Source organism: Anabrus simplex, chromosome 1 (genome assembly GCF_040414725.1).
Source record: "Anabrus simplex isolate iqAnaSimp1 chromosome 1, ASM4041472v1, whole genome shotgun sequence".
NCBI classification, from domain to species: domain Eukaryota; kingdom Metazoa; phylum Arthropoda; class Insecta; order Orthoptera; family Tettigoniidae; genus Anabrus; species Anabrus simplex.
The window spans coordinates 1,095,817,313-1,095,840,881 of NC_090265.1; the positions used below are offsets into that span (position 1 = coordinate 1,095,817,313).

Consider the following 23,569-nt stretch of genomic DNA (forward strand, 5'->3'; position numbering starts at 1 on the left):
TACCCATAACACCCGGAAATGGCATAATCTTCAAACTGACCGATACAAGTATACTAGACTAAAAAAGCGTTAAGATATTAAATGTTCTACCAATTACATCTTGACAATTGTATCTGAATCCTTCAAAAATAACACGAAAAATAAATTAATTGAAGCAGACTTTTTTTCTTGTGACGTATGTTTTGAATTTATCTAGGAATTTCAATTTTAAGCCTTCTTACTAATGTTTTGATAACACTGTATTCGGATTATTATGCTTTGTATATGGATTTAATTGTATATTGTTCAATGAAGATCGTAATGTTACTGAATACCTCTGGGATATTTGAAATAAAATTTCAATATTCATATTCAATAGCCTCCGTGGCTCAGACGCAGCGCGCCAACCTCTCACCGCTGGGTTCTGTGGTTCAAATCCCGGTCACTCCATATGAGATTTGTGCTGGACAAAAAGGTGGCGGGACGTGTTTTTCTCCGGGTACTCCGGTTTTCCCTGTCATCTTTCATTCCAGCAACACTCTCCAATATCATTTCATCTGTCAGTCATTAATCATTGCCCCAGAGTTGTGCGACAGGCTTTGGCAGCCGGCACAATTCCTATTCTCACCGCTAGATGGGCGCTTCATTCATTCCATTCCTGACCCGGTCAAATGACTGGAAACAGGCTGTGGATTTTCATATTCAATATTAAAATGACTTAGATCTTGTACTTATGCGCATATTTAAACAAAACTTATGGCAAGTATTGTCGCTTGCAAAGTCTAATTTAGGCCTTGAATTTGGTTACGCCAGTTTTGTTCGGGGGGTGAGATTTTCGCGTGCCCTGGTTCATCTCAATACTGCGCTGATCACATGGGCGGTGACCGTGATATGTGGTACAGGCGCCCTGTGCAGCTCTTGGCCGCTGCGTCTTGCGGATGCGCGAAGGTATCTTTGCTTGCGAGTGATGGTCAGCTGTGACGGGAAGGCCTTCGGAAATGCGCCTTAGGCATGTAACTCTGAATTTCAGGGATACCCTACGGCATCACAATGTTCGTGTACGGTTCCGAAATAACGTAGACATGTAATATGTGTGTGCCTAGTGTAATTTCACGGTGAAAATCTGGCGTGAACGGTGCCGCGGTGGGTCGGGGATCATGGCGTCGGTCTCGGCCGAACCCCCAGCCAGCCATGGGCACAGCTTCAGCAAGAAAACGTTCCATAAGCCCACCTACTGTCACCATTGCACGGATATGCTGTGGGGACTCATACAGCAGGGGTACATCTGCGAAGGTAAGTACTCGCTACGCATTATTATTACAGGGTTTCTTTAGGGAGCAGCCGGCCCGGGCTGTTTTGTTCTGTGCTCTCCCCTCTCCACCCCTTATCTTTAATATGGACTTTGCAGATTCTACTTTCCTCTTTCTGAGTAGTTGATGGGCGTGGATACATTTATTGAAAAGTGATTAGGAATCATTTTTTTGGGGGAATATTTTGGCTTTAGATCCAAATTTGCAGAGACAGTATTTAGATTGTAAACCATATAAATCATAAATAAAGTACACTAACTCTACCGAAGTGTAGCACGGAGCAAGGAAAATCTGAGGTAACTTACAGTTTCTGTGTCAACTCATCTGAGTGCTAATTGATATTTTTGACAATCGATTCTGGTTTATCGTTAAATTATTGTTAGGTAATGTTTCATAAAATTTCTTCGAATAGTGCGCTCCGTTCATATTCACGTATTCGATCTACTTTTGGTTGGTTGTATCAAGTAAACTAATAAAAACAGCAGATTGAACGCGAGTTATTAGCTTTTTTAAACTATAACTAATTTAATTGTGGGTAATGGCGAGTTCATGTCTGAAGGGAAGGAAGATGTTTTTTTCTCATAGTACATATCGGTCGTACTTTCATATCAATCTGGCGATTCGAAGAAAGTTGTATGTGTATCGATTACTGTCTAACTCGTTAGCTTTTGAAATCAAGACTTTCCCACTCCCAATATTCTTTAGAAAGCAATTAATATAGGTATCAGCTCATTAAGTTCCACGCCTTGCTCGGTTGCAATCGTGTGCATTTCCTGAATATCAAGTTAATTGGCCAATGCCGAAGTACCCCTAGTTATTTTTTAAAGCAGTGATCTGATAGAACAGTAAAGTCACCACAGAACCTTCATAAGAAGCAAATAATGGCAGGTAACTAATTGCAGTTGATAAGATCAAATTGTAAAATTCTAATTTGGCTGAATGGTATACAATGGTGGATGTTGACAAGCTAATGAGCAAATGCCCTCACATTGTGTACTGTATTGTATGCTGTACGAAACATTTTGATGTAGGCCTATCTGATAATGGAATTAATGGATGACAAACATTTCACCAAAATGATCTTCAAATACATTATGAGGTTAAAGGCCACCTCTAAGTGGGTAGAAGAGGTCAAGAGGAATGTGGAAGAAGTTAGAATTACAGTACAGATGATCCAGAATAGAAGAGTTCAGAAGAAGAGTCGACAGTATAAAATCATTTGAAGAGAAACCCCTAAAATGGAGGCTTGAACGGATCATTTCTGAAGAGGAGAGAAAGATGAGAAGCAAAAGAATGAATAAGTTTTGATAAAAGAAGAGGGGAAAGGCCAAGAATTCTTTAAGTTCTATGTGGTTCATTGTTGGCCAAATTTGGAAACAAAAAAAGATGAATGAATTAAAATCCTTATACTATTCATCTCTGCTTCTTATAGTCTGTATGAACTTGCTGTAGGCCTACAGAGGTATAGTGAATTTTGATCATTGTTTTTGGAAAAAAAAAGTATTTAGCCTACATGAAATTTTATTTGTATATTAATCATCATGAACTGTTTTGTAAGCCATATGTGCTTTTACGAGGGGCGCTGTATAACATCAACCGTAATGGGCTTGAAAATGTTTTGCTGTAAGGAAACAAATGAGTTTTTTTGTTTTTTTTTACTGTGGTAAATTTTGAGTTATGCAAGAGAACAATACTTTCTTTCCACCTGGAGGAGAAGGTAGAAAGAGGAATTGTACTTAATAGGGCTATATAGTTGTCTTAGCCACTAGACTATTCTGTAAATGAGATGCCGATCTTTCCGTGCTATTGAGTTATAGGGTTAGGCTTCTCAGTTTTGTGAATTCTGTTATTGCATAGATCTTCACTAACATATTGATTGTTATGCTTTCACAACTCTTCATTTCCAACTAACTTTGTGATCTTATCTATTTCTACATTTCTGCATCATTCCAAACCCCTTCTAACCATTGTCACCTTAGTTTCTCTCAGCTGTTTGTACACCCCTGGCTGAGTATTATTCTCCTAGGTAACCTATCCTCCATTCATGTCACATGACCCCATCACTGAAGCTGGATTACAAGCACGGATTCAGCTATTGAATTTGTTCTCAACTTGACCTTTCTTTCCTCATTCTGCCATTGTACACACCTGTTTGTACCAGCAATCATTCTTGCTGTTTTTGGGTCTGCTTCCGAGTCCACCTAGCTTTGACTCCCTTACAGTGAGGACTGTCTGAAAGCAGACTGATATAAAGATAATTTTTTCCCCAAGATATTGCTTCTTTCATACAGAATAGGCCCTACCATTGATTGAAAATTAGAACTTGCTGCAGTGACTTTGCTTCACATTGATTTGATTTCACTTACTATGCTACCATCCTGAGAGAATATATATCCTGAGTTCTTGAAATGATCCACCTGTTACAAGGTTTTTGTTTCATCCGTCACTGTTTCCTCTTAGGTTTCATTCTCATCAATCTTGGAATTAGTTATGGAAATGGTAATTTTCATATCTGACACATTGCAATGCGTCATATTATTTAATGCAGAATTGAATGTATTGAATAGGTGGATATATGAAGGTTATTTATTGTAATTCTTAGTTCAATACGGAAAAATGAAATTTCTTACATATATAATTTAACATAAATGTACATAATGCTACCAAAAAATTAAATTTAACCCTGATTTTCTTATGTGAACATTTAGGGGTTGAAGCCCGTTTATTACTTGCACACTTTTTAGTGACTGAATGAGGACACCCTAGTGCTGAATTGGTCGACCTCGGTTATCTTCAAGATTCATATTGGCAACCTTTGAAACACAAACTATGAAACGTTAATGCATCGCTGTGCAACATCTGGCATACACTTTATGTATTAGTACTGTTGTTTACACAGCAAAGCCAAACTATAGAATTCATGCTAGGAACAAGATTCGCATCGAGAAATGTTATATAATGTGTGTGTGACACAGTTGTTGGCTTAAGATGATAAAGGTTTAGAAAATTCATATCGATTGATCATGTTACCGATTCAATTCAGATTTAATTTCCATTCAGTTGGCACTATTACCGGAACCGGGAGAGCACCCTCCTTACTCCACACCCCTGTACAAAAATCTATCACTAAAAAGTGTGCGAGTAATACTTCATCTTGATACCCCCCTCCTCCTGTGATCACATCTATTTTATAATGTTTTTAACACTGGATCATTAAGTTGGCATGTGACATCACATTGTATGAAAGTGTTTACTGGTAGAATGTTATGTCATAATAATGGCTGGGTGTATTCCTTGTTCCATCTTTTATTTTTTTTCCCCTGAGGCATTTTTTAATATGAGAATATTTGGAGAGGATCTCTAACTAGAGACTCATGATCAGTCCATAAATGGAGTTTTACATTTACTTTGTGTACACATTAGTAGGATTGAATTCCAGTAGGCTACAGTCTCTTTGTATTTAAAGAGCCTTAAATGTGAAAGATATAAGGTGAGTAGTAGTCCTACTGACATGTTAACAAACTTGCTTCCAGGAAAAATTTTCAACACTTATTTCTCTTCAAATCACTGATAGTTTAAGGGAGATTGCATTATTCATTCATCTCGTTTTGGCCAGCTGTGGACTACGTCATTTAATCTGTCTCCTCCTTCGGGCTGTGACATTTGCCCAATACTTCTGCATTCATTCTCTGTGTTGTTCCTTTCTCTCCTGTGTTGGTGCATTTCCTGTTTTAGCCTAGTCTGTTCCTGGAACCTTGAATGAGACATGCTCCAGGATGTCATTGTGTGTGTTCTTCAGTTCTTCGAGATTTGGTTGTTGGTGGATGGAAGAACTTTGGTGGTTAGGGCTTAATATTGAAATAATAATAGGCTTTGTGCTTGAAGAGAGATGAATATAAAGTTCTAATGAGTCAGGTTTGAAAACAGATGCGGCTTGAAAGCTGTGAATATTCTTTTTAGGATGAGGGAGGGCAGAATTTGGCACGAGAGAGGGATGAGAAATGATCTTGAGACAATTCAGTGTAAGCAATTGTTAACTTTAATATTTCCTTAAGTGGGGAAAATCTCAGTTTGCTAAACATGCTAGAAATTTTAGGTATTGAATAATAAGGTGCCTCTAGTTAGAGATTTCTGAAAACATCCATAGTTTGTAGAAGATCCAGTGTGAGTACTGTATCATATTAGTCTTTTAGCATGAACACAGTTTTAATTCACCTTATCACTGTAGGTATAATATGAGAAGAGAGCAAGAGTGGTGGGATGGTAAACAAATGTTATATTTCCTTTTCCTTTTCACACTTCAGAATATAGTCCATGATACTATTTTGAGAGTGGCAGCTACTTTAGTGGGGAAACACTTTAAAGTAGGAGATTCTGAACACGTTGAATTTTTAAAGAACTTTAATATTGGTAATTACAGTTGCATTTGACCGATGTGTTACCTATTTAAGAAACCATATTTTTTCAAAGAAAATGTTAAAAAATGGCTCTGTTCCAATTACGTTGTAATACTGATCACTTCAAGGAGCATATTTTTTTAATCTGTTGTTCACACCTAGGTCATGTTTTCTGGCAGGTAAGCAAGCAATAGTTTCCACTACTGTGAACAATGAAGATACTAGGATGAACAAGATGGACTGTAAACTTTCTTCAACACATTCCAGTTACTTCTTGGTTTACTGAATTCACTTCCACTCATTTCGAGTTTTGTTTGGGGTTTTTTCATTAATCATTCCTTCCTATGATCCACTAGGATTTTAACTGTAGTTGTCTGGATACAAAGTCAGCAGCTAGGTCACTGCAGTAATTATGCTTGCAGAGGTGGACTATGAAAGGTAAAGGTAAAAATAAGATATCTTGGCAGATATCTGATTGTCTTATGGTCCTTTAAATAACTGCCTGTAAGAAGACCTAATACACTCTAATGTTGTTGTGGCCAGAAGAATACAAGAATCCAGGTGGGTCAAGCAGTAGCTTAGCTCCTAAACAGAAGCATGACATATAGTCCGCACACTTTATGTTGGTGCATTTGTGTACGGGGGTGAGGAGTAAGGAGGGAGGTGTCCCGGTATCGATAGTGCTACCAACCGAAGGAAAATGAAATCTGAATTGAATCGAGAATATGATCGATCGATACGAAGTTTCTAAACCGTTATCATCTTAAGCCAACAACTATGTCACATACACATTATACAACATTATAAAACATTTCTCGATGCGAATCTTGTTCCTAGCATGAATTCTATACTTTTGCTTTGTTGTGTAAACAACAACAGTACTAGTACGTAAAGTGTACGCCAGATGTCGCACAACGATGCTTAAGCGATTCATAGTTTGTGTTTCAAAGGTTGCCAGTACGAATCTCGAAGATCGCCGAGGTCGACCGATTCAGCACTAGGGTGTAAATGCACCAACATAAAGTGTGCGGATAGTAGCTGAGGGCTAAGGTCACCTTACAACTCACAAATTGTGGACTACTGAAGGATATTGTACATGTATACTGATGATAAGGTACGGTATTGCGTTAATCACGTCAATACCTACCATGCATGGGTGGAACTGGAACACATTTCAATTTAACATTCCAAAATCAGTAATCGTATTTGGTAGCATAAGTGACAACACTGCTGATCACATCTTTTACCTAAAATATAAAGTGCTCAAGATGAATAAATCCCACCCAACAAGTTGGCTGTGTGGTTTGAGGCTTCTAGCTGTTGGATTGCATTCATGAGATAGTGTGTTCATACACCGCTGAAAATGGTTTTCCGGGTTCCTCATTTTTCACACCAGGCAAATACTAGGGCTGTATGGTACCTAAACTACGACCATTGTTGCTTCCTTCCTAGTCCTGTCATATTCCATTATCTCCATGAGACCTCTCAGAGTTGGTGCAACATAAGACAAATAGCAAAAATAAAAAGTATCCCAAGGCAAAGAAAGATACTTTCTTATAATTATTAGTTTATGCCTTAATTTTACTGTGCCCACTTCCTATTGCATGTGGCTTAAGAAATGAATGCCTCCACACAGCCTGAACAAAGTGTCAGATTGTAGTGAGAATAATAATGAATAATAATCATATGGTCTAAACTTCCGCATGCAGGAGTTTTACTTTGATGCCATCTAGCCTACCTGCATGTCATTGTTGACATTCGTTTTACTGTCCCCAATGGCAGACAAATGGATCTCTGTTGGAAGATCTATGGCTGAGGTTTTCTTTGTCGTCAGTTGAACACGAAATGTGTCACCAGTGATCTTTTATATGCCAACATCATAGGTTGTCAAATTGACTCTTTTCTGTCCATTCATAAATTTGACTGCCCTAGCCAGGTTTGCATTTGGGATCCAGAGGTCAAAGCTAAGTGGAAATAGCTTAAATAAGAGAAATGGTTCATAAGGCTTGAACAACCCAGCAGTGGTCGGCAACCCTGTAGATGGTTTTCTGTGGTTTCCCATTTTCACACCAGGCAAATGTTGGGGCTGTACCTTAATTCAGGCCACGGCCACTTCCTTCCCATTTCTAGGTCTTTCTTGTCCCATTGTCGCCATAAGACCTATCTGTGTCGGTGCGACGCAAAGCAAACAGCAAAAAAAGAAAGTTGAATGTGCCAGACATTTTCCCCTCTTCCTAATCTCATTCCTTTGGACTACAAATTGTGGCTCATGTTTGAGGACATGTAAGGAAAGACTCCTGACTCTTGCCAGTCTGAATTGCTATCTTATGACAAATTTCTCTTCAGGCACACTTATGTGATTTAATTAATGTATGCCATATGCAAATAGTGTATATGTCATAAGCTATTTCATATTGAGAGAAATATGTTCATAATGTAAAATGGTGAGATTTTAAAATATATTTTAGATACTTGTTTCATAGACTTTCTATTTTGTCCTTTCACAGAAAAACTTTTGATAAGTTGATTATTAGGGGGCGGATGTTGTTGAAATGTCAGCATTTTTCTCCCTGGATTAGGATGTTGCTCGGTAGTACAGAAATTCATTTTGCGATATAACAAATTATAACACGTAATTCTTTTGCATTTTTTTCTGATTTTGGATTATCAGTAATTATTTCAACTTCCAAGAAGGTTTTAGGTCAATGTATATAACTTTTTTAGATCATTTTAGAATGTTTCTTTTAAAATATATGCATATATTTGTTGTCGGACTGATAAAAGTTCACAAGCAGTTGTTGCTAACTAAGAAAGGGTAAGGAAAAAGATTTATGCTTGTGAGTCTTGTGTTTCCAAGATAAATGCGGGAACACAATACAAAACTATGATGATTTAAGACAAAGTATTTCCTGCGTCGATTCATTTTACTGAAGATAATAACAATAATAATAAATTTAAAATTACTCATGTACTCATTCAGGATAAATATTTCAGGTTCCCTATCGGAATCAACATCTATATCATTTTACTGAATTGATTAATTTGATTCTGTTCACGTTACTAAATCAATACAGTTATCCGATTCATGGCACATTACTACATCTACTAAAAAAATTTCGCTCCTTCCCTGAGGGGGGTGACAGGTCTCTTAGACGGTGAAGGAGAAGCTCAGAGAAGGTGAGGTGAAAGAATCGTAGGCTATAACGGACTCGGTTATCTTTGAGGTTCGTATTGGCAACCTTTGAAACACAAACTATGAATCGCTTATGTATCGCTGTGTGACATCTGGCGTACACTTTACGTACTAGTACTGTTGTTTACACAGCAAAGCCAAACTATAGAATTCATGCTAAGAACAAGATTCGCATCGAGAAATGTTATATAATGTGTGTGTGACACAGCTGTTAGCTTACGATAATAAAGGTTTAGAAAATTCATATCGATCAATCATGTTATCGATTCAATTCAGATTTAATTTCCATTCAGTTGGCAGTATTACCGGAACCGGGAGAGCTCCCTCTTTACTCCTTACCCCGGTACAAAAATCAATCACTAAAAAGTGTGCGAATAATAGATGTATGGTCACCAGAGTGCATGCATAAACCTTTAACATGGATGTTCCTGTTCACACCCTGCTCCATCAAGCCTCATTCAATCAACAGTTTATGGTTAAAGTCACATCCTCTTACCCTTAGGCGCCGTTCACACTAAGGCGATATAAGATAAGTGATATATAGTAAGGAATATATTGCGACGATATATTGCTAGGAAAGTTCATGACACTGGGCAATAAATCGGCGCGATCTGGGCGATAAAAATTTGGTGGGAACACAATTCTCACTACATCAGTTACAAATACGAGTTCAAGTAAGGAAGACGTTCTAGTGGCTTATTGGTTCAGGCGTAGGATGAGAAGAAAACGGAAATACTGGGTACATCCCTACAATCTTACCAACCTGCACCATAGCTCGGCTGTTGTTTCTCGAAAGCTGTCTCAACATGAATCAAAATGCAGGGAGTTTTATCGAATGAATCCTGAAAACTTTCATTTTCTGAAAAGCCTAGTGTCATGAACCCTTGAAAAAACAGATACACCCTTCAGGAAGGCCATTTCTTCAGATAAAAACTTCTGATTACTATAAAGTAAGTATATATGAATATAAAAAGCAGTATTAATAAAATTTAGCAGTTTTAATTTGAGAATTATTTACATATTTTTTTACAAATTGTACCAATCAGTTCCACTAAATTAATGAAAGGTATTACATAATTCTCTTCTCTTCTTCCCGTCATGTTCACCGCTCGAAATATCGTACGATACTAATCGCTGAAGAGACTAGCAAGCTACACTTCGAGAGATATGTCACTTGTGATATGTTGTGCAATTGCGCAGCTTTTTTATCGCCTCCCTTTAGATTTCAAGTATCTGTCTGTGCATGTCGCGTATCGTATATCGCTTACGATATATCACTTATCATATATCGCCTTACTGTGAATGCGGCCTTTGAGATTCTGAAGCTGGTCAGCTATTGGTGGTCAGGTCTAGGTAAGCTCCTAGCCTTAACATAAGACAACCACTCCCTTTCTTCCATGCTGTTCTCTCTCCTGTTCCCTGTCCAACACTTTGTAGGAGTATCTACTTTTCAACAATCACCACTATTCTTACTCTGTCCTGGACTGTTGAAAGCTGCAGCCTAACATTTTGGGTTTGCATGTGTCTTTTGTATGTACTCCATTCACACATACTTCTTATGCATCTCTTTCCGAAGCCTATCTCATTCCAGAAACATTTTTCCCTTTGAAGCTGTCTTTATATGCCTTTAGTGTTCTTCCAGAGTGTCTGTCGTGCATCATTATTCACGACATCCTGAAAAAGATCATCTGTCCACGTGCTGTGTATGAGTTACTCTCCAGTATGAAAGGTTCCTCTGTCTTTTACATGTAACTTAAAAGTTTTCAGTCTGTCGAACAACAGGTTAAATATAAATATTATACTACAACATACCTGTAAAAAAGCACATTATTAAAAGGGATGGCATGTTTAGTTCTTAAAAGAACATCAGATTCTATCAAGGCAGACTCAAATATTTAGAAATGTTATTTATCTTGGTTTAATATTTAAGAACTTAAATTCTAGAACTCATCTTAATAATGTCCTGCTTTGCCTCTACTCCAGCATGAACTGCGAGCCATATAAGACAGAGCAACGGTTATCCAAACCCCTCACAGTTCCTTCTTAAGAAATAAGTTTTTTGCTACATATTTTCAAAATTGTCCTGGATAACACTGTCATGATAACAGTACCTCAAAGTACCGTAACAATAACGTTGCCAGTTGGCTGTTCAAAGTGGACAATTATAGTTCTACTCTTTGGATCTTTCTTACGAATTCTCTCATTGACGGCCACTTGATCGTAGAGGTGTGTAGAAGAGGAATCATTTTTAATCACAGTTGAGACTTCAATCCGGTAGATTCTGTACATGTTAATGAATTATGGAATAGGCTAATAACTTATCAGATATGACTTCCTGTTGTCTCCAGGCAAATCCTAACAGAAACTCAGATCTTTCATAATGTGTGCAATACTGGGGCACTTTTTAAATTATGGGATAACACATGAAGTGGTCATAATAGTATCTTGTAAGATGTCATGTTTTAACTGAACCTTTGGCATATTTTGGCAACACCTGGCATATGGTAGAAGCTTTCTGTTCAGTGTAAACTTGTACAATAATGTGCATACTTAGTTTTCACATCCTTAAGACTCCATGCTTAAAGCTCGTAGTTTAACTTATTTGTTATATCATACTTAAAAATGAAATCCTTTATACTCTGGACATACTTGTAACACTTTTAAAAGACCTGGTGTTCATTGGCTACAATACTGTTTTGGAGAAGGATAATATTCTGTGGCACATGACTTTTTGGGTAGTAGCAACTAAAGCCTGAAATCGGTCGTTACATTTGAAATCTGTTATATGATGATTTGCTCAGAATTATTATTGATACTTGAAAATCCATCTGTTGATGATAATTTGCTCAATCATTGATAATTGTTTTTGCGACTACACGTAGGGTTAAAATACATTGTATGAAATTAAACCTACTAACTCTCTGATACTGAGCTTGGAAATTAATATTATTTATTTTGTTATGTTAAGGAAGATCAAATTGTGTCAGAATGGTCAAATGGATGGGAGTCTGGTCTGATGGCAACTTTGATGTCCCATGTCACATTCTTTGTGTTGTGTAAGTATGACATGGAGAGGTGTTAATAGATTTTGCTCCTTATATACAAGACTGCTTTGTTAAGAGATGGTGGTGGAGGTGGTGGTATGTTCATAAGGCATGGTCTATGAAGTTTAAAATTGGGCGTATATATCTGGTACCAGTGTTAGTCGATTTTATGCACTTCATTCTGTGCTAATGAATCATAGCACCATTACAAGCAAGATTTCTGTCTTGATTCTTACTGCTCAGAACTGGATTTGCATGTGGAATTTTATCGTGGGTGAGTCGCTTTTAGGGATATGCTGTTTTACCTTAGTTTTTATGTATTTTTAAAATATATATTGTTTAAAACAAGATCTGCAACTTTCAGTGGAATTTTGCAGTATATAATGGGGACTGTCGATTGCAAAGTGACTTGGAACATACCTGAGGCATTTTCAATGATACTTTGCATATAGTAGTATGCTGGTGCAGTAACATTGCTAACGATTGTCTTTAGGGTTAATCTGTTTTGCCTTTGAACAAGTAGAAGGCAGGGTGGGGGCAGTAATCACTACTGTATTTAAGTTCTCCTAGAAGGTTAGTGTTTAAAAATCTTCTGTAACTTTTAAGATTTTGTTTTCATTTGTAGGGTCCTGTTTCGCAGTAAATTTTATATCCTTTTAAAACATTCCAGTAAACCATGAATTTAGATGTTTGTATCGTGAGGAATTTTAAATGTCAATCTTAATTAGCGATTTGTTTCTAGTAACAGCAAGCCTAGGACCAATATTTTTTTTACAAATCAAATTTATTCAGAAGCATTGCATACTAGGTTAAATGCCGTATTTACTCGCGTATTAGACCCCCCCCCTTTTTTTCCCACTTTTACAGCCAAAAATAAGTATAGGGGGGTCCAACATGCGATAACATCAAATATTGCGTGGTGAACACATGACTTCTAGACTATAAAGAACTATAAATTGTACATGTAAACATTTTACACTGTTCTTTTCTTATTTGAGTTATACTGGCTATTTTTGTTGGAAGGCAGTATTTCTAAATATAAAAGATCAATAAATGGTGAACACGACTTTCAGGCCTACACATAAAGTAAATATAAACCATTGTAGTAATTCATATGACGTTATTCATTTCATCTCATTAATTCCTCTGAGGTCCACATCAGGAAGGGCATATGGTTGTAAAAACTCGCTATGAAGATTCGTCTCGCTTCATACTCGACCCCGTACAGAAAAGGGATAAGGGTATCATAATGCACTATTGCTACAAAATAACTCATTGGCCAGTCATTTGTCTCTGTCAGTTGAGCAGTAGGCCTACCACACAGAAAACCTGATCACTGCTTTAATTTTAGTTGTCTTGCACCACTAACTTCCCTGCCAAAGAGAATGTTCCCTGCTTCCAACGTGTCGTCATTCCAAGTGACGTCTCCTTCACTGCAATTTCGTCAGCCATGCACTGCAATCGAGACTGAAAGCATTCAAGGTCCTGTCTTTTTGAACCTTTTAAAAATAGTTTTGCTCCCAACCATAGATTCCAAACAGTGTGAAGCTATTCCCAAATGATTTCTGGAGATGGTCTCTGATATTCCCAGCTGGTGTATATGTAGCAGAAGCCACTCCTTCTGAATAAAGCCGTGTGGTTGAAAGCGTGCCGAACCACCAGCTGATAACTAGCGTATGTTACGAGTTGTATTTCCAAAAGTGACTGGAAGCATTCTTTTGATAACTGCAGCTGTTGAAAGCCAGACCCTTATTTTTAAGTATATTTCATGCTTGTTCTCTACATTTATCACATCAAGATTTACCTAAACAGCTGTGAATGAAATGAGAAAGACCGCAGGTTAGGTATGCTATCACCCGGATAGTGCCAAAAGTTCCATAGCAGAAAGAATAAAAATAAATAACAGGAAAATTTGCCGCATTTATGGATATCTACAGGTGTGGCGATAATGCGTTTTATTATCATAATGTTTAATTCCGTACGTTTGTTGTCTCCCATTTTTAATGCATACCCTAGTTTTGAAAAATTCAATATTATTATTATTTGTTAGGTATGTTGGCGAGTAAAACAATTGTGATTGGATTGTTTTTATCACGTTATAAACTTACTTCTCTCCCAAAACCCTATACTGGCCCAAGTTACGAGATATTAAACGATCACTTTGTTAATGATCTTGCCTGCCTATATTAATAGGCCTAGCAACAACCGTGAATATTTCTTAACTAAAGTATAAACTCATTTCCTCATCCCGAGGTGGTGCAGCTCTTTTTTAGAGAGGCCCCCAGTGAAAGGAAGTTGCATATACCATTTTTACCACAAACCAACCTTTCTGCCATTCGTAAATCTCTGGCTATACGGTACTGGGAATCGAACTCAGGCTCCCAAGAACGGAAGCTAATTGTGCTAACCGTTACGCTGGTGGACATTCTTAACTACAAAACACAGACATATATACATGACTGATGCGTGCTTGCAATGCGTGGGTCAGATACAAAACTATTCACCTATTTGTGCAATGTTATTAGAGCTGCACTTGGCCTATGCTATGGAGGTGAACATGTACTGAATTACCTCGACGCGTGTTTTCATTGCGTGGGTCATACGGACAAAACTGTTAAAATGTGTGTTTTGTCATCAGAGCTTCATAAGACTTGCACCCGCTTCGAAGCAGAATCACTGTTCTTCTCTAACTAATTACGTTAGGGGGTTTACATGCAAGATTTTTTCATTTTTTTCGTCTTGAAAAGCCAAGGGGTCTAATACATGAGTAAATACGATGATTTATGTGCACCATGTGGTGCAGAGAGAATTTTTTGTGGTTTAAATTCAGTCAGTTTCAAGAACAACATTCTCCTGTGAATTTTTGAGTTGTGCGTAAATTTTAGGGCCTTTTCTCTCCCAAAGGAAAAACATTAAATTACAGCAAATCATTCATCTACAGTTTAGTTACCGAATTTGGTCTTCAAAAGTACCCCTTTGTGAAAATATTAGTATTCTTTCATATATTCAATATTAAACATGTAAGTTAATGTTTTTACTTTTTTGGTGAACTTATTACTGGCTTGGTGATTTTTAAAAAAGTGAAAAATGTATAGTACTGTACTTCACTATGGTATGAAAATCTAAAAAACTGACCTTCACATTTCTTCTAGAGTGATAGGTGATAATATGTAATTCTGGGTACTAATAAATGTACATCATATTAACACATTTAACCTAAGGCTTATTTGGGAAAGATGTGATTTTGTTTATGTTGGTGGTGGTTCAGATTGCTTGAAGTATCATTTTCTCCTGGGATTGAAGACTTTTAGGTTAATGCATGTTTTAAGTTGGTATTTAGTAACACCTATTTACTTGTTCATGAGGAATTGTTGGGAAATTTGTCTTAGGAATGTTCTGTTAGTGTATTGGATCTCTTGTAATACACGTCAGTGAGAAAGTATTGGTTTGTGTTCCGTACTAATGTTGCACTTTTAGTTGAGTTACTTGTTTAGGACAGGTTCTTTATGGTGGTTTGGATCTTTATCTACAAGTTGATTATAGAAAGAGTGGTCTTGAAATTATTAGATATGGTAGACTATGTGAAATACAGGTTTTTTTTAAAAACTGTGGGCGAGTGTCTGAGGAGCTTGCATGGAAAGGCGATAGCAGGATCGGGTGGCTCATTTGCTGCATGTCCGGCTGAGATGATATACTGCAATAGTTAAGTTTAAATTATGTGGTATTGATAGTGTGTTCAATGTGTTATCTTTAATATAGCGGGTTTCCTGTATGAATATAAAAGTTATTGTCTGTTTATTGAGTGATGTATGCAGTAGAAGGTGTGTATTCATTGTGTTGTGCTATGCAGAGCAATCTTCTGTTCTAGAGTGCCGCTTTCAGCTCATTCGTAAATTTCCTTGCATCCTCGCTCCCCATAGGAATATGGTACGTAATTTACTGAAGAAGTTCTTCACCACTAGGTCCACTTTTAATAAGAAAACCTGCAGGAGATCGCTTGATGAAAAGGAGCTCTCTTGGTAAGAGCTTAAAAAAAAAAAAATCCGTCGCATCTCGCCATACAAGCTAATGTGTTAATTTCCACTCACAAAGCAACAAAACTGTTAAAATCCAAACCTTACAAACCCACCGTTGCCCAATGCTTAAGAGGACCAGTTTTGCTAGGGTTCAGTATTGTAACTGGTTGCTTCAGTGAGTTGCCGATGGATATGTTTACCCAGAAATTTTATTTTTTAGTGATGAAGCATGGCTGCCCTTAAAGTGGCTAGGTAAATAGTCAAAATTGCTGCTGTGGAGTGGTGTGACATTGATCCTAAGGGGTGAGATTGATCAAAACATTTCACTTTAAATTTCATTCTGTGCAGCCTAAGTGATTTTAGGGAATTTTCTTATTTTTATGTTAGCAAAGAGTTCAGATTTTGAAGTTGGTGAATTATAAAAACAGTGTGTGTACAAAATAGTGGAATGTGTTAGGAAGCATGTGAAAATATTTTCTGATAATCACCTATTTCTGTACTATAAATAATAAGAAAGTTGAGTCTTAAAGTTATAGAAAAACAGCATTACCATCATAATTATCTGTTACTGCTATTTATGGACTATTACTTAATGATTTTTTATTTCTTAAATATTCATTCCTGAGGGAGATATTAACCTTCAAAAACTTGATGGGGTGACATTGATCACTTTTAAGCTTAACTGTTTCCTACCCGTTTTAAAAATAGTTTGTTATTGTTTAATTCATTAATTAATAATTAAGATTTTTTTAAAATTCTAGGTGTCACAATGGGAAGGGTATACAAAAAGAAGCCTGGCAGTAGGACATACGGCAATTACTCTAAAGGACAGGTCAGTGCTGCCCTACAAGATGTAACAAGACATGTCTCTGAGAAAAGCTGCTGAGAAGCATAAACTCAGTTATGGCACTCTTGGTAATAAATACCATGGACTTCGGATTAAGAAACATGGTAGACAAACTGTGTTGATGCTAGAGGAAGAAAAAAAGCTGTCATAACCTGTGTAGATTGGGGTTTTCCACCTGATTCGTTTGATATGAGGATGTTTGTCCAATATTATTTATATAACAATGATAGACTGGCCTCTTCCAGGACCAGACTGGGTCAGGGGTTTGCTCAGCGGACACAAGGACAAAGGAGGCAAAAGACTTGAAACGAACATCTCAGCAAACCGTGCAAAAGTGTTTGCTGAAGTGATTACAGATTTGCCAATCTTGAAGAAACCCTGCAGGCATTTCTCCAGACTGCATAGGCTATTTAACTATGATGAGTCTAATTTGAGTACCGATCCAGGAAAATAGCTCATCATTGCTAGACGAGGAGTAAAATGCCCTGAAAAAGTCTGCAATCATTCAAAGTCACCATTTTTTATTATGATCTGTGGGTCAGCTTCAGGTGTTCTTTTATCACCATACGTCATTTATGAGGCTGAAAGGCTTCACAGTACTTGGGTGGGAAATAGACCAAGAGGCTAACCATGTTATGATGCGCCATGCTGTTCTAGAGGAGCGAGATACAACAGATCATTCTGTGACTGGCCTGATTCAATTTTTCTGCCTCATGCAAAGCATTTGCCAGGGAAGAAACTGCGTCTGGGAGATAACCTGTCTTCCCACTTTTCTCCAGATGTTCTGCAGTCATGAAATGAAAACATCTTGTTTGTTTTGCTTACCACCTAATTCCACAAATATATGCCAGCCTTTAGATGTGGCTTTCTTTCGGCCCATGAAACAAGCATGGCGTAAGACACTGACAGTATGGAAGCTTAGGAACAGAGGTCAGAACGTGCTTCCTAAGCCACCATTTCCACAGCTTCTAAGGGAAACTCTTGAGAAAATGGATAGTGTCCACCAAATGAATGAAGAAGTATGCCGGTCAGCAATAAAGAAGAACCTATAGGCTTGTTTTAGGGCAACAGGTGTGTACCCATTGGATGCTGGGAAGGTAATAAGCAAACTCCCTTACAGTACTGACAACATGGAAGAGAATATCAATAATTCATTGACAGAGTTTTTGAAACAACAGCGGTATAAGGAAAAGAATACCCCGCGCAGAAACAGGCAACTGACAGTTATTCCTGGAAGGAGTATTGCCTGCTTAGGACAATCATATGAGTCCGAGGATGAAGAAGAAATCCCATCCAGTCGGGCTAGTAGTTTAGATGACGACGATAATGGTGAAGAAAATCTAATTTGATAAATCTCAACCCATCGATCGTCACCCCCCCTTAAATTCAACCAATCATTACTAGAAAACTACTTGGTAGAATTGGCTGGGGGTGAAATTGGTCATATATGAGAGCCTCTTTATATCAATGCTATTCATGGAAGCTGATCAATATGACACCACACTATGGGTGAAATTGATCACCAACAGTTTTAAAATTTTTTACAGTCGTAAAAATATCATGAAAAATTATGCACCACATATGATGTTCTACTATCTGAGCTTAGTAAGAGTATTTTAATGATTTTATTATCTCCATTAATATAGAAGTTACGGTTAATAACAGATTGAGAATGATCAATTTCATCCCACTCCACAGTACTGTCATACAGAAAATATGCACCAGCGGCATGTCCGTCCACTTCACGATGTAAAGATAGGAATTTGGTGCGCAGTAAGTGCTTGTTGAATTATAGGGCCTATATTTTTCCATGAAACAAAAAATGCTGACTTTAATTTAAATTTCATGTGGCTATTTCTAGCAGAGTGCAGCCCTTGTAAGGCAGACACTCCGATGAGGGTGGGCGGCATCTGCCATGTGCAGGTAACTGCGTGTTATTGTGGTGGAGGATAGTGTTATGTGTGGTGTGTGAGTTGCAGGGATGTTGGGGACAACACAAACGCCCAGCCCCGGGCCATTGGAATTAACCAGTGAAGGTTAAAATCCCCGACCCGGCCAGGAATCGAACCCGGGACCCTCTGAACCGAAGGCCAGTATGCTGACCATTCAGCCAACGAAAATGCTGACCGATGTATAGACTTCATACTCAGGCCATTCTTTCAAGAGCTGACAGAAGAAGAAAGGAATAATGGTCATTTCATGCAAGATTATGCGACGGGACACACTGCTAATCGGTCTTTGGAGATAATAGTGTTCGGAGATCGTGTGGTTGATTATCCTGCTAGATCTCTCAGTTTAAATCCCTGGGCTTATTACCTGTGGGGATGCTGAAGGGGACAGTGTATGTGAACAACCCTCACATAAGAGAACTTCAAGAGAGCATTGAACAACTTATTTACAACATGGCACAGGCTGAGATTCGCAGTGTCTGCAAACCTTTTTATGAGGTGTCTGGCGTGTTTGACAGTTGAGGGATAACATCGTGAACATCCAATGTAATGCCAAAGAAGTTTTTAGTTAGACTAATAGTTTCACTAGAAATAGCTTTTTATAAATATGAATTGGCATGATGTAGTGGGGAGTAATGGCACGATTAATACCCGCTAGCAAACGAGTGTCTTTTCGTCCAACGTGCCGTGCTCTGACTCGTGCTGCGACCAAAGCTCAAAGGAAAAAAAAGAAAGAAAACGACCTGTATAAACTGATAAAACTCTAAAACTGAATATTTCCTTTCTCTTGCAGTGTATTTTGAGTGCAATGTTTAGTACAACCCACAGGAATTAAATTGGCATCTGAAAATATAAAAAGCCTTCTCTGTGAATCTTGTGTTTTTTACCACATCCTGATGCTAGTCCAGTGACACATTAAATACCACAATATCAACAAATGCTGTGCTGACCAGATTCGTTTGACAAGCCTCATTGGTCATGCTGGCTACTGTATACTATAATATGTTGGATTGATTCTAAAGAATGAACAAGAGTGATTATTTTTAGCCTTTTGAAATCAAAATTTAAGGTTTTGGTTTGTACATTTAGCACTTAGCAGCATTTATACCTTTGTAATTTAGGGTTTTGAAGGAAAATATATAATATATAATTTTAATGTGAAATTGCATTTGCATAGAGCTAATAGAAATAATAATGTATGAAGTATAATGAAATTGTTTTATTTTAAATTGATATAGGCTTTTATTTGTCATATAGGCCTAGCTTTAAAGCACAACATTAAAAAATTCAGAATAAAATAAAAAGTTTGTAATGTTCATGAATCAGTGACACTGTTGAAGAAAATCTTGGAACATACTATTCTGTAATTTGTGATCTCATAACACTTGCAATAAAATTGGGTTTACTGAAATATCTTTCAGCATGTACACTGTTGAAAGGATTCCAGATACATTTAGTGTAAAAAGTATTCGGGAGATAGTAGGTTTGAACCCCACTGTCGGCAGCCCTGAAAATGGTTTAAGAATTGCATTTTCTGTCCACTGACATCTGCGTTTGTTCATACAGAGCAAAAAACTACAAACACAGCACTAACAATGCCTGGTAAATCACAATAAGAAAGAAAAGGCCTCTTTTTGCGACAACAAAAAGTATTCGGACACTCCAGTATACGGTAACTATGATTTAATGCAGGGCAGGGTCCTGATATTGTCCAAATATCACAACCTTAATACTTCGTTGTGCAGCCCTTGACCTTTATTACATCCTCAAGATGGTTCGGCATTGATCTGACGAGGGATTTGGTTAACAATGTTGGAAGGTGATGTGTGCACACCCTGGCTTGAGCCAAATTCTGCTAGATCTGTACACTTTTGAAATTGATCTTATTTCTAAGAATTAGGTTTGGCTTATCACAGGATCCACCAGGAATTGGAATGGGAAAAGCATTGCAGTATCATGTCACTTTTGAGTATTGACTGTTCAAGTTACTCTACATGAAGATATCCCAGCTTCTCTTGCTCCATGGAAATGGTCAAATCCAGAGATGTTCAGTGGTTAAATATCAGTCCAAGTGGTTCATATTAGCAATTGCCTTCTTGTGAAATGAAACCTGCCTTAAACCACTGGCCCCACTGCATTCCATCGATTCATCATGGCATGTGGGAATTTACTCATTGTTCTCTTGAGCAGATGTTTGTCAACATTGCAATGTCTATACTTTGACCAATTGAAAACCTCCGTCATAGGTAGTAATAATAATAATGTTATTTGCTTTTACGTCCCACTAACTACTTTTTAAGGTCTTCGGAGACGCCGAGGTGCCGGAATTTAGTCCCGCAGGAGTTTTTACTTGCCAGTAAATCTACCGACACGGGGCTGTCGTATTTGAGCACCTTCAAATACCACCGGACTGAGCCAGGATCGAACCTGCCAAGTTGGGGTTAGAAGGCCAGCGCCTTAACCCTCTGAGCCACTCAGCCTGGCCGTCATAGGTAGAAGGCAATGAGTAACCTAAGGAAATTAACTCTCACTTTGTGGATTCACCTTTGCTATGGATTATTATCTCCACAATCTTGTATGGTTCCTGACATTTCACCAGAAAGTGTGTTCTGCATTTAAAAGGGTCCACGGTATGTGGAGGTCAGTGGTAAGCTGGAAATGTTGCTGTCAGCTGTCGCTATGTACAGGCTCTATCTGAAATCCTTTTTAATGAATATCATGGCGGCCATATTTGAAAGAAAAGAAGACGAACTGCGCGAGTGTCATTTCTGGGAAGTGGGCCCTACTTTGTTTTGAAGAAATGTGTGGTTGTAAAAGTGTCACAAAATTTCTGCGATGAGCTTGACTGTGTGACTCCAGTCGTCATAACAGGGAGCATGTGGCCTGTAGTATGTGGAAAATAGGCTCCAGTAGAAGACGCGTCCCAAGTATGCCTTTCTGCAGTCAGCAGTTAACTCTGGTTTGTTTACAGCAGTTTGTAACTTCTGATTCATTCTTTCCAGACATTTGATGTACAGAGAACCAGCCTCATCATGTGCTTCCACAGTATGATCCTTTCAGTACTTACACAATTTACAAGTCCTTGATAAAGTTACAAATTGCACAATCGCAAATCAAGCATGTTTACTATATACATGTAATACAGTATTTTACGTTCATATTCATTCATAGAGCACATTTTTGTAATTTGAAACATGCTCTAATGCAATGGATCTGACAACCTGAGCCATCAGTTTCTTGCCAGCAAGACATCTCTTCACACTGATAGAAAAAATTCCATCTTCATGTCCATCTGAGATCCCATTCTGGTAATCATTAAAAGTATTTCAGATGCATTCTTTATAGTAATAGTATTTTTAAAAGGTGTGGTCCATAATTTTGCTGTGAAGAAGAGCCTAGCATGATTGGTCCATGCTCCATTGTTCTTAAATGTTGTTTCTACAAGAATTAAGTTAGGTAGTCTGGAGTGTGCAAGAGCTGGGATAGATGAAGGAAATCTCCAGCTATGCTGAGCCAATCAATGCTAAGCACCAATTCATGGCAAAGTGTGTGCAGAGAACGTGCATTATTGCAAATTTTGTGGCAGCAGACTGTTACAGTTCCAATAGACAATAAATCTTCATAGATATCAGAAATACTAGACCCTTAAAAGTACCAAATGTAGTTTTATGTAGAATTTTACCCATAAACCATGGCCTACAAGCTCAGGAAACTTTTGTTTTTACACTTCGTAAATGATTGTAGTGAACTTTATCACAGTAGTATTTCTAGGACATGTATGTGTTTATTCATCTTCTGCTTTAAGAGAAAGTATCCTTACACACATGTATTGTAAACTTCTATTTTTGTGAAAATAAAGGCTATTTATAATTAAACATATCTGTAACGTGTAAGAAATCAGAAAATAAATATTTAATTTGAGAAAAATAAGTGAACTGGAGACATCACTTATTTCCTTTAATTCCTAGGTGGAACAAAAGACCGTGACAAAATTTCTTCAGTATGTTGTATTTACTACCAGTGCTTTTACATTTCTGTCTTGGTGACTCAGCTACCTTCCTGTGTATGGTTCTCTTCCAGGTGATCCTCATTCTGCTTTGCTTGCAACTACCGGATTCCAGTTCAGTGCCTGCCTTGCAAAAAGTGGTCTTCTCAGAGTGTAGCTGATCCACCTCCATTTTCTTCTCATTGTTTGTTACTTTACAGTATGGAGCTTTGACTTGTGGTTTCCCAAAGTTCTTTGTTTGAAATGGTCTTTGGCCACCATATTCTCATTATGTACTTCAGTGATTTATAAACATCTGTTGCCTTGTGGTAATGTTTTTGGTGACTTTCCATGTCTCAGTTCCGTACATTAATACAGATTTGACATTTGAGTTGAATATTCACATCTTCATTTTTATGTGTATGGGGAGGGGGTTGTAATTGGTCGTATTGGTCGTAACTGTACAAAAGCTCCATTGGCTTTATTTATACAATTCACATCATCTCTAAAAGCACCTCCATCCTGGCTGACAATTATTCTTAGGTAACAAAATTCCTGTACCCTTTTTTATATCAATTCCATGTAGAGTCAGGCTCAACTTATAGTGGTTTTATTGGTATTTCTTTGGTCTTTTTGTTGTTTATCTTTAAACCTACTTCTTGAGTGATTTTAAAGTCATTCAGTTTGATTTTTATGTCCTGAAAAACTTTCTGCCAGGAGACAGAGATCTTCTGCAAAATCCATATCTTCCAATCACTGAATGACCTGCGTTCTGTTCATTGCCTCTCTTAACATACAGTCCTGTGTCATGATAAAGATGGTGAAAGTAGACATCCTTGTCTTGCTCTG

General features: G+C 37.7%; 1 protein-coding gene and 1 long non-coding RNA gene across 7 annotated transcripts in view; both read left to right on the forward strand.

Annotated features, from left to right (window-relative positions):
• The first annotated feature begins 891 nt into the window (after window positions 1-891).
• LOC136858040 (diacylglycerol kinase theta) overlaps window positions 892-23,569 on the forward strand; it is a 559,022-nt gene continuing 536,344 nt past the window's right edge. For 5 of the 6 annotated variants that reach the window (XM_067137265.2, XM_067137270.2, XM_067137266.2 and 2 more), the window contains exon 1: window positions 892-1,272. In XM_067137265.2, coding sequence (XP_066993366.2) covers window positions 1,137-1,272 — 136 coding nt within the window. In that variant the 5' untranslated portion in view covers window positions 892-1,136. The remainder of the gene's footprint in view (window positions 1,273-23,569) is intronic. The other variant, XM_067137268.2, reaches the window with a different exon arrangement.
• LOC136858041 (uncharacterized) lies at window positions 1,435-22,623 on the forward strand. Its single transcript, XR_011017591.1, has 3 exons — window positions 1,435-1,585; window positions 11,848-11,935; window positions 18,766-22,623. It is a non-coding gene; the product is annotated as an uncharacterized lncRNA (long non-coding RNA).